Source organism: Trachurus trachurus, assembly GCF_905171665.1.
Source record: "Trachurus trachurus genome assembly, chromosome: 7".
In the NCBI taxonomy this organism is placed as follows: Eukaryota; Metazoa; Chordata; class Actinopteri; order Carangiformes; family Carangidae; genus Trachurus; species Trachurus trachurus.
This window is the reverse complement of record NC_139901.1, coordinates 30,252,900-30,266,981: the sequence shown is the minus strand read 5'-3', so window position 1 is coordinate 30,266,981 and position 14,082 is coordinate 30,252,900. Positions and strand designations below refer to the sequence as shown.

The window sequence follows — 14,082 nt, the reverse complement described above, 5'->3', positions numbered from 1 at the left end:
AATGAAAAACAGACTTTTGAACCAAATAATCGATTTTCGTGAATAGATACCAGGAGAAATTACACAATGTCCCTTTAATACCTGACGTCATATGTCAGGAGTACTGAGATTAGGGATAATGTCATGTTGCATGTTGAGTCAAATTATCACATTAATTAATTAATGAAAAGGCTGATGGAAAAACAACTCAAAAAGGGCCCATCTTGCCCCTCCTCCTTCTTCTCATCGCTCACCCTCGCTGTGCTGGCTGCCTGCGCTCCCGCTGTGGAAACTGTGGCACGGGTCTGAGTATCCTGGCGGGAAGCTGGGGGGCGCCGAGGGGAAGGGCGGGTAGGGGAATGGCTGCCCGCCCAGGGGCCAGGGGTTGTTGGTGGGAGGCAGCGGTGCCAGGGTGTCCTGCTCCGAGCCGCCGCCGCTGGATCCCTCGTTCAAATTGAGCGATGCCATGTCTTATTGGAGAGGAAACAGAAGCAGAGAGAGGAGGAGAGGAGGAGAGGAGGAGAGGAGGAGAGGAGGTTCAGCACAATCCCTCTATTCACAGGCCACATAAGGATGCATTATTGACACGCTGCGAGGGAGAGAGGGATAGAGGGGCCGTACTTTGGCAGAGGTCCCCGAAGGTGTAATAGCACTGTTCGGAGAAGGTGATCTTGTTGACCGTGTGTCTCAGGTAGCCGTGTTTCAGCAGACTGCTCGCGTACTTCCTCGCATCCCGCCGGTCCTTGAATCCTTCCACTCTGGAGTAAAGCCAGTCCACCACGTCAGCACCTGACACAGCAACAGACACAGAGAGAGAGAGAGAGACATGTACTGTAGGCTCCTGCTGCTGCTCTAATGTGTTGAACAGATGCTAAAAATACTCGTGATATGCACAACAACAACCACAGTGACCACAGTGAGCGAGCGGGCTACACAAGCAGCACAGTTTAGCAAAAACTAAAACTTCCAGTCAAAGTTTAGGTCCAAACTATGCAGGACACGTTGCAGCCTCAAGTCTTAGATTATTATGAGGTTTAAAAAAATAATAATAATAATCAGCTGAAACTTGGTTGAAAGAGTTGATCGGAAAGAAAAACAGAGATCAGGAGGATGCATGTTATTGTAATAAAGAGCAAGTATGTAATCACAGATTTAAAGGAATAGTTCACCAAAAAATGTCATTCAGTCATTATTCCTCAAAGTGCATCTGGAGACCCGGGAGGCCGGTTCGTAGTCCAACAAAAACTTTATATGAGAGTGAATAGCGCCCGACACAAAAACGTCCATAAAACTACACAAAATCCATTTAATATTCCTCCACACCGCTCGTCCGCTGCAATCCAAGTGTCCTGAAGGGAGATAGTCCAGAGTTTACTGGAAACAACATCATTTAGGACATTTTTACAGCCTAAACAGGGCTGGATGCATGCGTTCACCGCGTGAATGCGAGAGCATGCACCAGGCAAATTCAATACAGGACTGTTTAGGCTGTAAAAATGTCCTAAATTACGTTGTCTCAAGTAAACTCTGGACTATCTCCCTTCAGGACACTTGGATTGCAGTGGACGAGCTGTAAGGAGGAATATTACAATTAACTAGTTTTAGTGTTTTACCTCTGATGTATTTATTTATATGTATTGCATTTGCATTTCTACTTGTAGGTTTATTAGTTTATTGGGAGTTACATTAATTTTATATTCAGGTCTGCAACTCTCTAGATAGAGCTGTTTATTTATCTTTTTTTATTGATGCAATGAATGACATGTGAATGTTGCTGCTGTAACTACTGTAACTACCAAATCTTTTTGTGTAGTTTTATGGATGTTTTTGTGTCGGGCGCTATTGACTCTCATATGAAGTTTTCGTTGGACTACGAACCGGCCTCCCGGGTCTCCAGATGCACTTTGAGGAATAAAAAACTACTCCGGAGTATTCATCAGCATGAGGGTGAGTCAGTGACTGAATTTCATTTTTAATGATGCTTTGACATTTGTATTTCAGCTCTGTGCTTGTCAGGAATTACCAATTGATTGATGATGAATTCCTTTATTCCGTTATTTGTGTGTGTTAATGTTGAAGAGTTTCTGCACCAGGATCAGTGCAGTTTGCAAACAACCTGCACTATTTACAGTAAACAAGTAAAAAAGTCTTTGTCTACAAGAAACAGAGGTAAGTGCATGCCCACACAGCTCAGCTTTTCTCACCAATGACTGCATTGGCGATGGTGATCTTCAACCACATCCTGTCTCGGATCTCGAGTCCCGAGTCGGGCAGCTGCATCACCTTGACGATGGTGGCCATGTCTGTTTTACTCGCAGACAGAGGCAAGTCATCGAATTCTGCAAGATTTTTTCGAGAAGACACATATGAGCATTTGTTAAGGTTCTCATAAAAGCCACACACAGGATGTCTGAAGGATGTGTGTGTGTGTGTGACAGAGGCAGTGGTTGGTTAATTTTTTACCGTAGTGTGGGTAAGGTCCCGTCAGAGCGGTGGTGTGTGAGATCCAGGCTGCTGGGTCGATGGGTCTCACAGGTTCAGCTGCAAAAATGACACAGTTTAACCATCCTGCAGTCCCAGTGCTAAGTTAACGACTGAATGAAAACATGTCAGATCTGGTCGATATGGATCCATGTGATCACAAAGTAGCTCTTGTGTTGGTCTTACCACGCGGGATGGTGAAATAGCTTCGAGGAGACGGGTCCCAACATTTGGCAACAGTAAGACTAATAGGACTGGAGAAGAACATAAGGAAAAACGGTTTTAATTCAGGTCATTTAATGCAACAGACAGCAGTGAACACATCACATAGTATGAACATAGTGCACATTAATATCCACTGTGTCTAACCACATCACTCTCGGCCGCAAACGCGTCACGTGTTGAATAGCTGAGTGACGTGTTTCAGTTCTTGTTTTTCATGCATGAATGGAAATCCGTCAGTGGAAAACCACTCTGCAAAAGGTCAACGCTGGCTGACATCAGCAGATAATCTGCATACTCATACTCATACTACAGAGGGTGAGTGTGTTCAGCACAGTGCGCACTGTATTAAACCGGTGTAACCACAGCACGGCTGAATGCAAAGTCATCAGACGACTACAGATCAATTGAAGGGACAAACTTAGTCATGACTTTTTTCTTTAATTCCTTATATGATATGATTTTAATAATTTAAAAATACCCGTATACGTACAGATATGCACTGTTACATTCTTCATTCTTCTTTTTTTATATTGGTTGCCATTTCACTATTAAAATTTAATACCACCTTCTTTCGTTTTTAAATATTCTTCTCTTTTTCTTCTTTTATATTCTTGTATCTCTATTTATGTTATGCAATGACCAAAGGCACGTAAGAATTTCACTGTAATTACTTGTAATTATATGTGACAATAAAGTTAAACTTAACTGAATAATAGGCACCCTGTCCGATTCAGTGTATGATCACAGCTTAGTTTAGTTTATTACTGTAAGATCCCCATTAGCTGCAGCAAAACCACAGCTATTCTTCCTGTGTTCCGACAGAATTACATATACTGTACAGACCATAATAAAAGCAAAAACCAAAGAAACAAAAACAAAAACGAAACAACACAATGAAAAACCAATATAATTTTTAGCTTCCTCACTCCTCAATTTCAGCACCATTTACTACAACAGCCATATAGTATACTCTTTATATTATATTATAGATCCATATTTTCATATCCTATACTATCACACTGAAAGAGACATATTGATATTGTGTAGTAGTTTTGCTTTATAAAATGTTGAAATGATCCTTTAAACATGCTGCTAGTGGCATCACAACCACGTAGCTTACAGACAAGGTTACAGAGCCCAAGGTGAATCTCCTAACTTTGTTTTTGCTTTTCAAGTGAAGTTTTTTGAACGGAGTTACTGCCTCAAAAGATTATTTTCGTGATCTGCAGCTACTAAGAGGTGAATAATCAGAAACTGTATGCAAGACGCTCTCTTACCCAGTTTTCGAAACGATCTCTCTGAGAATCCTCACGGCGTCGTCGTTGCTCATGTTCTCAAAGTTCACATCATTCACCTGGTTGACAGACAGAAAAGAAATCACGTTACAGTATGTATTTAAACATTGACTTTAAAGCTCTACAGAGGACTCGGGTGTTTTAAAACCCCTTAAAATCTCTTCCTGCACATCCTAAGCTACTTTCTTTTTGAGGATAAACACAACAAAGCCAAATATATTGTGTGACGTTGGAGCGGTCAGCTAATTGTAATCAGCCGTGGTGTGTTGCATGCTGGGTGGAGCGCTGCTGCACAGGGATCAAAAAGAGAGAGAGGCAATAACAGGAAGGAAAAGGAGAGGCAGGTTCACAACTTTCACAAAAGAGAGCATGGTGACGGAACAGGTTTTTTTAATAGGACACAAAACCTCAAATAGAAACACGGCCACTTCTCTATACTGTAATGTAAGTGTGATGTGGAGCTTCCCCACTGTAAAGCAGAGGTGTTTGAGGTTGTCGTTGGATCAAACACGGATATTTACTGTAAACAGGCCGTGATGACAGGTTGTAAAAGCAGAAACATCTGCCTGTGTGTGTAGTGTGTACCTGGAGGAGCATGTCTCCGGGCTCTATCCTGCCGTCAGCAGCCACCGCTCCGCCCTTCATGATGGAGCCGATGTAGATGCCGCCGTCTCCCCGGTCGTTACTCTGACCCACAATACTGATACCCAAGAAGTTGTACTTCTCTGTTGGGGGAAGAGCAGGGAACGAGTCAGAACACAGTGTGTATTTAAAGGTACAGTACATTGTGTAGGAATTACTCCCATCTAGTGTTGTGGTTGTATATCGCAACGAGCAACTCAATCGTATTTTTCATGCTGCATTCACGTGAAATCGGGCAGACGGCAGACGGACGACAGCCGCTGCACGTTAACGGCATGAACAAGCCTCTATGTAAACAAGTGGTCCGTCAGCACGAGGCAAAACAATACACGTGACAATTTGTTGTCATGGAGATGTCGTATTGTTTACCCGACCCACGTTTTACCGGCTTTCTCTGGACTTCTGTGACTAAAATGACATCTGGTTTGTTACCGACGGCCGTCTGCCCGACTGCAGGTGAATGCAGCAGTAAAAAAAATTCTAATAATTTTGTGTATCATGTAAATAAATCATGCAATTAATCATTTATTTGCATTATTCTGAATTTTTATGCCATTATGTCACCAAATAATTGCCAGGAGATTGTAGCTAGAGCAAAATAATTAACCCAAATAGGGAGGTAACGATTTTAGATTTTCTTGTCAGGGAAATAATCACGGTATTATGATTATCACGATGATTATGCATTAATTAATTTCACAACACTGAATGTGTAAAATCAAATATAGTCAACATATTAACTATGAACACATTACGATTTACACAAAATCATTTAGTATCTATTAATATAGGACCAATTATTAATCCCCCAGTCATTAATTGTCATCTATAGCAAAGGTTTAAGTTAATTTTACGTAATCGATTTCTTTTTCTTACAAATGACAGGCTAACATTTAAATTCCTTTACCAACTCAATGGTAAATTCACATTAATGTAATTTAACCCAGTATCTGTGCATTTACCTTTATTTTGGCGCTTATCTGCCTACCTATATGGTTCCCACATAATCTTTTTTTGCAAAGTGACAGTATTTAGGTATCATGACGATTAATTAATTAATTAATTGTGGCATTAAATACCGTGGTTAATTGTGAAAACAAGTAATCGTGACATCCCTAAACCCCAAATAATGTCAGATAAGACCAAACCCAGATAAGTATTAAGATAAATACATTTCCATAGTACAATAGTTTCCACTTTCCATACTTTTCCAGACCTGAAACTGTATAAAATCTTTCCATACCCATGTTGAGTGTGACGGTGATGATGTTGAGGCTCATCGTGGAGTCTGTGATGCTGCTGAAGGACGAAGACTGAGGAAGAGCAGAGGGAGGTGACGGGTTAAGTGGAGCACAGTGAAGTCACAGCGGCAGAAACGTCTATAACAATCAGCTCCCTCGTCTGTTTCTCACGCTCAACGTCAATTTCAATTTGAGCGTGGGCCCGGTGATGTGTCTGGTGTCTGGAGGTGAAGCTGCTGCTGCTGCTGCTGATGCTGCTGATGCTCACCCGGTCGATCTTGGCCACTTTGTGCCTCCGCCGCCGGCGCTTGTGTCGGCGCATCAGCTGCGAAGAGGAGCTCTGTTCGGTGGAGCTGCTGAGCCTGGAACAGACGGAGACCAGAAGTTCATTTAGAATCAGTAATTGGCCATAAAATGTCAAGATTTATGAAGCCCTTCTTTTTTTTTTTTTGCAGTGCATAGAAAGTAATTGCAGTATTTAATAATTCAGTGATTTTAATACCTGAAGTTTGCATTTCTATTAAGTGTTACTCCCATTGCAAACACATATTTAAAAATGTTAATTATTTTTACTGCAGAAACAATCAAACGCTGCAGATTTAACCCTTCTGTTTCCCTCCTGGGTCAAACTGACCCAATCTGTTCGATTGGTCCTTCTTTCCTCCCTTCCTTCTGTCTCTCCATCCCTCCTTCCTCCCTCCTTCCTCCACTCCTTTCCTTTCTTTGTTCCTCCTTTCCTCCATCCTTCTTTCCCTCCTTTCTCCCTTATTCCCACCCACTCTTATTCCCTTCCTTGACCCAATCTGTTCCCATTCTTTCTTTCTTTCTTTCTTTCTTTCTTTCTTTCTTTCTTTCTTTCTTTCTTTCTTTCTTTCTTTCTTTCTTTCTTTCTTTCTTTCTTTCTTTCTTTCTTTCTTTCTTTCTTTCTTTCTTTCTTCCCTCCATCCTTCCTTGACCCAATCTGTTCCCTTTTCCCATCTCTCTTTCCTTCCTTCTTCCCACCATCCTTTTCACTTCCTTCCTCCCTTCTTTCCCTTCTTTCCCAATCTGTTCTCTTCCTCTTCCTCCATCTTCATCTTTCTTTTCTTCCTTCCTTCCTTGACCCAGGAGGAGACAACAGGAGGGTTAAGAGCCGGGCTGTGGATGTTGTAGCCGTTAGTAACGTTACCTGCTGGCGTCCTCGTCCTCTTCACTGTCCACAAATGAGCTGGACTCCAGCTCGCTGCTCATCACCGAGGCGCTGTCGTAGCCCATGGCCGAGTCTCTGGCGGTGCGCTCTGATTTGGAGTGACCGTTGATGCGAGGGACTGGAGAGAGAGAGAGAGGGAGAGAGATGGAGAGAAGAGCAGAGCAGCGGTGAGTCAGGCGGGAGGTCACGTTGGTTATTGCGGAAGGTCAGATCAGATCAGATCGGAGCGGGAGAGAGAGTGAGAGCGACGAGGAGAGGAGGAGATTTAGTCATCAATGGAAACGCGAACTGAAAGGCAGAAGTGGGATTTCAATCAGGCCTGGGAGCAGATAAAGAGTGGGCAGAGTGACATAAATGAAACGATTACTCTGGTTTCAGTACTTTACTGTAAAACTGTAGAAATATTTATATAAAAAAAAAATCCATTCAATTCCCTGGGATGTATTTTTATAATCCCCAGGCTGAGCGTGGATGAACTCATCACTTCCACTGGCAGAAAAGATAAAACAAAAGCTGCAGCGTTTTCCTCCTCCTCCGTCTCCATCTCCATCTCCATACGTACATCTCCAGCGTGGCGGCGCTGTCTCGGGGTAGCAGCGGATTGGCTGGAAAGGCCTCGAGAGGCGGAGAGGGCGTGGCAGCCAGCACGTACGCCGAGAGCGCCGAGCGAAACATTCCAGCAATGTGGTCGTTCCCATCTTCTGTTACGTAGCTCCGCCTCCGACTCAACCTCACCAAATGCCGAGCTACCGTCCATCCAGCATATTTCCTCCCACGCTCCAGACCAAACAAAACCAAAACACACAAAAAACAACAACAACAAGTGTGCAGGTTCACAAAGTCAGACTGAAAATCTGCGTCTTTGTTTTTGCTCTGCTGCTGCTGCGTCTGCGTCTGTGCTAGTCGACTCGTTTCCCTCAAACTCTGAGCCTGTGAGCCCCCGACGGTCTCTGCTGGTTGGCCAACCGGCTGCTGACAGGCTGCACGGCTTATCTACAACACAGGCAGTGATAAAAATAGGAAATAAGTATTGATACTCTATGAGGAGCAACAAAAAGTGAGAGAAAAGTCACTTCTATTCACATACAGCTTGACCTTTTAAAGGAGATAAATATACAGACTCTATCACTCTATTACTGTAAAGGAAAATCAATGCAACTTTAAATAGATTATTCCTCAACATTACCCACAAAGACTCACAACAAATAGACTAAATCTGAGGAACAAAAGTCCTAAAGAAAAGAAACTACCACCTGTGACATATAAAAGATAAATTCCAAAAAAGATAAAGGACAAATCCCTCTCACCGACAGAGCGCTCTCATCCGATGCCCAGGGAAACTGAGCCGAGAGTCAGGGGGGAAAGTATTGCCTGTCTGCCTGTCTGAACTGCCTGCCCCCTCCCTCACATGCCGTGCAACTATAGAATGACTGGTAATCTGCCTCTGACCAATCAGACGAGTGCATTCTCCAAAACACACACAGAGAGAGGGAGAGAGAGAGAGATAATATGGGATTTGAGATGCTGCGCTGTCCTCTCCTCTCCTCTTCCATCCCATCGCTGCCTCAGGTGAAAAACACCATCAGGTTATTAAAAAAGCAGAAAAACACTTTCACAGAAATTGTTTTGAAGACGCTTTTTCATCAGCGAGGACGGTTTAAAGTTCCCTCTGTCTGTGTTTGTGCTTTATGTTAATACTTTAACACAAGCATAAGTGCTCTGGCTTAGCTCAGTCTTCTCTGAGTCTGACCTCAACCCTGAAATCCCCGGCATAAAGTCAAGCTTAATGTAATGGCAACGCTTGTTTTTTGTTTTTTCTTCTGTCTCTCCCTCTCCCCACCACTTTTTTTTGTTTTTTGGGGTATTATATGTTCCCTGCTTCAAGTGTAATAACAACTCAACACCAGGGTCTTGTCTTACAACAGGTTAAGATGCGCAGCGCCTCGCGGCCTCGAAACAGATCATATCCCATAACTCCGCGCCCCGTGCCCTCGGGGTCTTACACCTGTTCACCCTCCTAAAAATTTCAACTGCTCCATTATTCATCCGTTCATTGTCAAACGCTGCAGCAGCAACAACAGCAACAAGAGCAGCAGCAGCACACAGAGAAATAAGGAGGGATGTGTGTGTTTACCGGGGGGTTGAACACTTTAACTGATCGCTGTGAAACATCCAGTGTCAAGAATCACTTGAAGCGTGTGTATAAGGTGACAGGGAAATTCCTGCTGCTGCTGCTTCAGTGCTGCAGGCAGCGAGGTAAAGAAAAAAAAAAAAGTGGGCGGGGCCTTCCTGCTTCATATGTCCACACATCCACTGTAGAGAGACAGGCCTTTCTGTCAAAATAAAAGCACCAAGCTAATAAATCAAGAGAGACACAGGCCTTTCTGTCAAAATAAAAGCACCAAGCTAATAAATCAATCAATCAATGCGGTGAAACTCTTTAATTTAAGGAATATAATTTACAAGAAAGTCCCCGAGCCATTAAGTTAAGCTTTTGCTTTTATTGTATTACAAGTTCTATTTTATGTCTATTGTGTGTGTCAATGTCTATTTTATACGTTTTATGTTGGTTAACACTTTTACTTTGGTGAATTTGATGATTTCCGGATCCGCTAGAGCAGTGGTTCCCAACCTGGGGGGCCCGACCCCCCAAAAGGGGCGCCAAAGATCCAGGGGGGGTCGCGAAGCCCTCTTGATTTTAAGGGGTTTCATAATTTTAATGTAATTAAAATGTTAAATAAATGAGTAGGCTAAGCATTTAATTCATATATGTGACAAAATCAACTAAATTCAAGGGCCACATTAAACATTTATTTGTGTATTTAAATAGATAAATAAATTATAGGCCTATATCACGAGGAACAGAGCGTGTGTGGAACAATGAGAAAAACCTGTGTAAAATTACAACATATTCTTCAGAACTTGTACTTTTAAAAACACAATTGTGTGTTTACAATGGTAAAAATATGGGTCCCTTAAGAAAAAGGTTGGGAACCACTGCGCTAGAGGACGGGAACCAGAGTTAACAGACACCAGGCTCTTCTCCTCCTCTCTATAGAGCCTGGTGGCGCGAGGCTACATCCACTGAGCCAAATTGAATTGCATTTCATTGGGTTTTGGTAGATTTACGAGCTGCAAATATGTAGACCACAAGGGACGCACCCAGTCCCCCCCTCCCATCCCGATGGTTTCATTTTAATTAGAGATAACAAACCAGCAGGAGAAGGAGGGAAATGCAAGGTGAGAAAACTGTGTGTGTATGTGTGTGGAAAAACAGAGAGGAATACACAAGGAGATCCTTAAATAATTCTCTATTTTCTATCTGTCAAACAGCATCTTATCTGTGTGGAGGTCAGTGAACACCGACCGAGGATGGGATGGCAGACAGATGCAAAGTTCATTCGACTTGAGGTATTTCCCTATCACCCAGCACCACCAAGCAGCCAGATGTGCAGCTGGCAGCGCTGGATCTGATGCACTCGATGCCAACAACATGTCAAAATAAAAGCACGATGAGTCCGATCGCGGTGAAATCAATGGACGGTGATTGCGTGGCTGTTAGAATAAAGTTAAAATCTTGTTTTTTTTTTGTTTTTTTTCCAGAAAGAAAGACAGTTAGTTACTCTTCCTACAACCCCAACCTGATGCTGCACTCTGTGATACTAATTGCACCACATAAATTAATGAGTATTTGGTTAATGAGCCTGGAGCGCAGGATGCAAAGAGCCCAGGCTTCGCTGTGAAGAGGAGAAGACACACAGAGAGAGAGAGAGAAAGAAAGACAACTGGCTTTGCTGCGGGTACAAACAGCGGCATCAGAGCTTCTTTATTGCTTCCTGCCATAAAACCAGCTCATTTTGCCAACAAAAACACAACAGAAAAACAAAAAGTAAATCGCTGTGGACGGGAATAGAAGGAGGCGGATATCTCAAAATATTGCAGGTTTGATTATCACGATAACAAAACACACCTTTTCCTGCAGCACCAGTATATCCTGTTCTCTGCTCGCATGTGGACGACGTTCCCTGTCAGGCTCTCATACAGCATTATTGAACTGAGCCTGTGAAGCACTTATTCTGAAGGGATCAGGGAGAAAGCAAAGCAGTCCTCCTCCTCCTCCTCCTCCTCCTCCTCCTCCTCCTCTTTTGACCAAAGGGATTTTAATAGAAAGTGCTTCAGTTCAGTCAAATGCCAAAACAACAAAGCAGATGTGTTTGTGCTTGATAACAGTTCTCTGGGGCTTTTTTTTTTGCCTGACAATTTCTTTTCCAGGTAGACTGCAGATGGCAGGATTAACTCTCAACAATGGCTGGAACAGAATCTCCTCTGATATTTCACCAAACACTAGCGTTCCTCTGACAGCGGTTTAATCCTTTTACAAGAGGTAGTGGACCCTTAGCAAAAAGTAGTTTATTAAAGTGTACTACAGGTATACTCATTTTATACTAACACTGAGGCAGTATACTTGGAAATGTACTTTTTATAAACTATATTTTATATACTTAAGAAAAGTACAGTGAAGTATACTTGGCTTGTACTGAAAAGTATAAAGAATAGTCTAAGACTAAGTACATTAATACTTAGACTTACACTTATATTTTAATACTAAAGCTTATACTTGTACTTTAGTATATTTTTTACTTCTTTCTGCCACAAAGTACTAATACTTAGTATATCTTGATCCAAGTACAGAATAAGGTCAAGTCATTGACTTGTGCCAGAGAGGTTCGGCGGATATTTTCACAGACCCCTTGCAGTTACACCACGGGCCACTACACACTAAAAAATGTTGGGTTATTTCTGTAACCCAATTTCTGAGTTATTGGTGTTGAGTTTAATTTTTGGGTTATTAGTTAGTGTAACCCATTTTCGGGGTTATAGAGAGCCTAAGCGGAAGCAGGAAGTAACGGTCACCATGGGACCTCAACTCTGAAAAACTCGCCATTCAAATGAACGGGACTGAAAATTTTATTTCGTGAACCGTTTGAATTGTGCCATTAGAAAAAAATCTGTCCTCTACCTGTTTAAAACATCACGTTTCATCCCGAGAAATCAGCCGTTTGTTGTAAAAGTATTGTAAAATAAAATTCAGTAGAATCCGTAACCAGAAAGACTACAAGTCGCGTAGGTGACGTCACACACCAAATGCCGCCCTTTCCTGTGTCAGTTGGTGACACAGATCTGTAGTCCGTAGAGCGTCTTCACACTAAATACATTCTTCTGTTGCCGTTTTATGATAAACTTCTGATTTCTCGGGATGAAACGTGATGTTTTAAACAGGTAGATGACATGTTTTTTTCTCATGACACAATTCAATCGGATCACGAAATAAAATTTTCAGTCCCATTCATTTGAATGGCGAGTTTTTCAGAGTTGAGGTCCCATGGCGCCGTTACTTCCTGCTTCCGCTTAGGCTCTCTATAGGGCTATGAATTTAACCCAATTCCTGGGTTGTTCAAGTAATTGGGTTATTTTTGTGTGTGTCAAAAAAAAAAAACCAACCTGTTGGGTTAAAATAACCCAAAAAAGGGGTTTGTCCTTATTTGAACCAGCAGTTGGGTTAAAATTGGGTTATTTTTTAACCCAACTGTTTTTAGTGTGTAGGGGTCCGCGGACCCCTGGCTGAGAACCACTGCACTAGAAGTATATACTTAGTACACTGGTAGTATATAGATGAGTGTACTTGTTCTATACTTGAAAGTGTACTTTTGTAAACTTAAAATTACCTATAAAGTATACTTCTATAAACTTAAAATGTTCCAGTTTAGCCGGAAGAAGTATTAAATTAGTAGGCCTATACTTTCTTTCTATAATATGCTACAAGTACATGGTCCTTGCTATACTTATACTCAAGCATACTTAATAAAATGAACTTCAAGTATAACTACTTTTTGCTAAGGGAAGAGCCTGACAATTTCTTTTCCAGGTAGACTGCAGATGGCAGGATTTAACTCTCAACAATGGCTGGAACAGAATCTCCTCTGATATTTCACCAAACACCAGCGTTCCTCTGACAGCGGTTTAATCCTTTTACAAGAGGCAGTGGCAGTGGAGGAGAGTGTGTGTGGCTGCAGAAGTGGGAAAAACAGCCTGCGACCATAAACCTGAGCCACACACTCACAGGAAAGAGGAGAACAATTATTGGGCAAGACAGTGGATTCCACGAACGTCTGACACGCGGTGAACTTATTCGCTCCGTGTTTTCTTTCCTCTTCTGAGAATTGGGATATCTGACTGTGTGTTTCTTGGGTTTGAGCGAAAAAAAAACCCAAAAGGTCACCCCACTGCCATGCGTGTGCACCACCATGTGATCCCTGAGGGCCTTTTTTTTTTCATACATGTCAATTATCCGTCCAATTTTTTTTTTTTTTTACATATTTTTTTATGGAGTCGGAAAAGTTAGAGGCACTGAAATGTAATAACTTGGAAATGACAAGATAATTGGGTTTTTAAGGATCCGTCTGTTCCTGGCTGATAATACTCACGCTCCGTCTCTCTCGCTCTCCTCCGCGCCCGCTCTCTCTCTCGCTCTCTGCGGTGGCTCAGGAGAGACTCCGTGCCCGTCTCCGTGTCCAGGCCATCTCGACTGCTCACCGCGTTGGCGCTGCAACACACACACACAGACACGTCGGAAAACTTCAGTCGGATTCTTTTTTTTTTCCTTTTTTTTTAAATAACACATATCTTAATTGATTTTTAGTCTTTACACAACTTCCCCCCCGCCAACCATGAACTTGGAGCCCTCAGTTAAAAAACAAAAAAAGACAATGATATTTCCTTTGGAAAATGAAAAACACAAAAAACAATATACAGTACACCTGCCTGTCATCTAGTTAAAAGAGGTTACATAATCAACTGAAATAAATAGGCGAGAGTGAGAGAGAAAAATGAAAAAATTAAAGGGACAACGAGGAGTTTCTATTTGGTTATAAAAAAGTCTCATATTAATGTGGATGAATCTACGTTACCCACACTTGTTAATGGCTCCATTTTCGATAAATATATCGTTTTGTCTCTATCGTTATTTTGT

At 42.1% G+C, this 14,082-nt stretch overlaps 1 protein-coding gene across 1 annotated transcript in view; it reads right to left on the bottom strand.

Annotated features, from left to right (window-relative positions):
• The window catches only part of LOC310988997 (segment polarity protein dishevelled homolog DVL-1-like), a 42,288-nt gene that overhangs the window by 6,425 nt on the left and 21,781 nt on the right, over nucleotides 1–14,082 (bottom strand). Inside the window, exons 4-14 of the mRNA XM_083975838.1 lie at nucleotides 13,538–13,656; nucleotides 7,032–7,170; nucleotides 6,132–6,225; nucleotides 5,866–5,935; nucleotides 4,566–4,705; nucleotides 3,963–4,039; nucleotides 2,647–2,714; nucleotides 2,443–2,520; nucleotides 2,184–2,318; nucleotides 601–768; nucleotides 234–449 (exon numbers count right to left, since the gene is read on the bottom strand). Of these exons, the coding sequence (XP_083831964.1) occupies nucleotides 234–449; nucleotides 601–768; nucleotides 2,184–2,318; nucleotides 2,443–2,520; nucleotides 2,647–2,714; nucleotides 3,963–4,039; nucleotides 4,566–4,705; nucleotides 5,866–5,935; nucleotides 6,132–6,225; nucleotides 7,032–7,170; nucleotides 13,538–13,656 (1,304 nt within the window). The remainder of the gene's footprint in view (nucleotides 1–233; nucleotides 450–600; nucleotides 769–2,183; nucleotides 2,319–2,442; nucleotides 2,521–2,646; nucleotides 2,715–3,962; nucleotides 4,040–4,565; nucleotides 4,706–5,865; nucleotides 5,936–6,131; nucleotides 6,226–7,031; nucleotides 7,171–13,537; nucleotides 13,657–14,082) is intronic.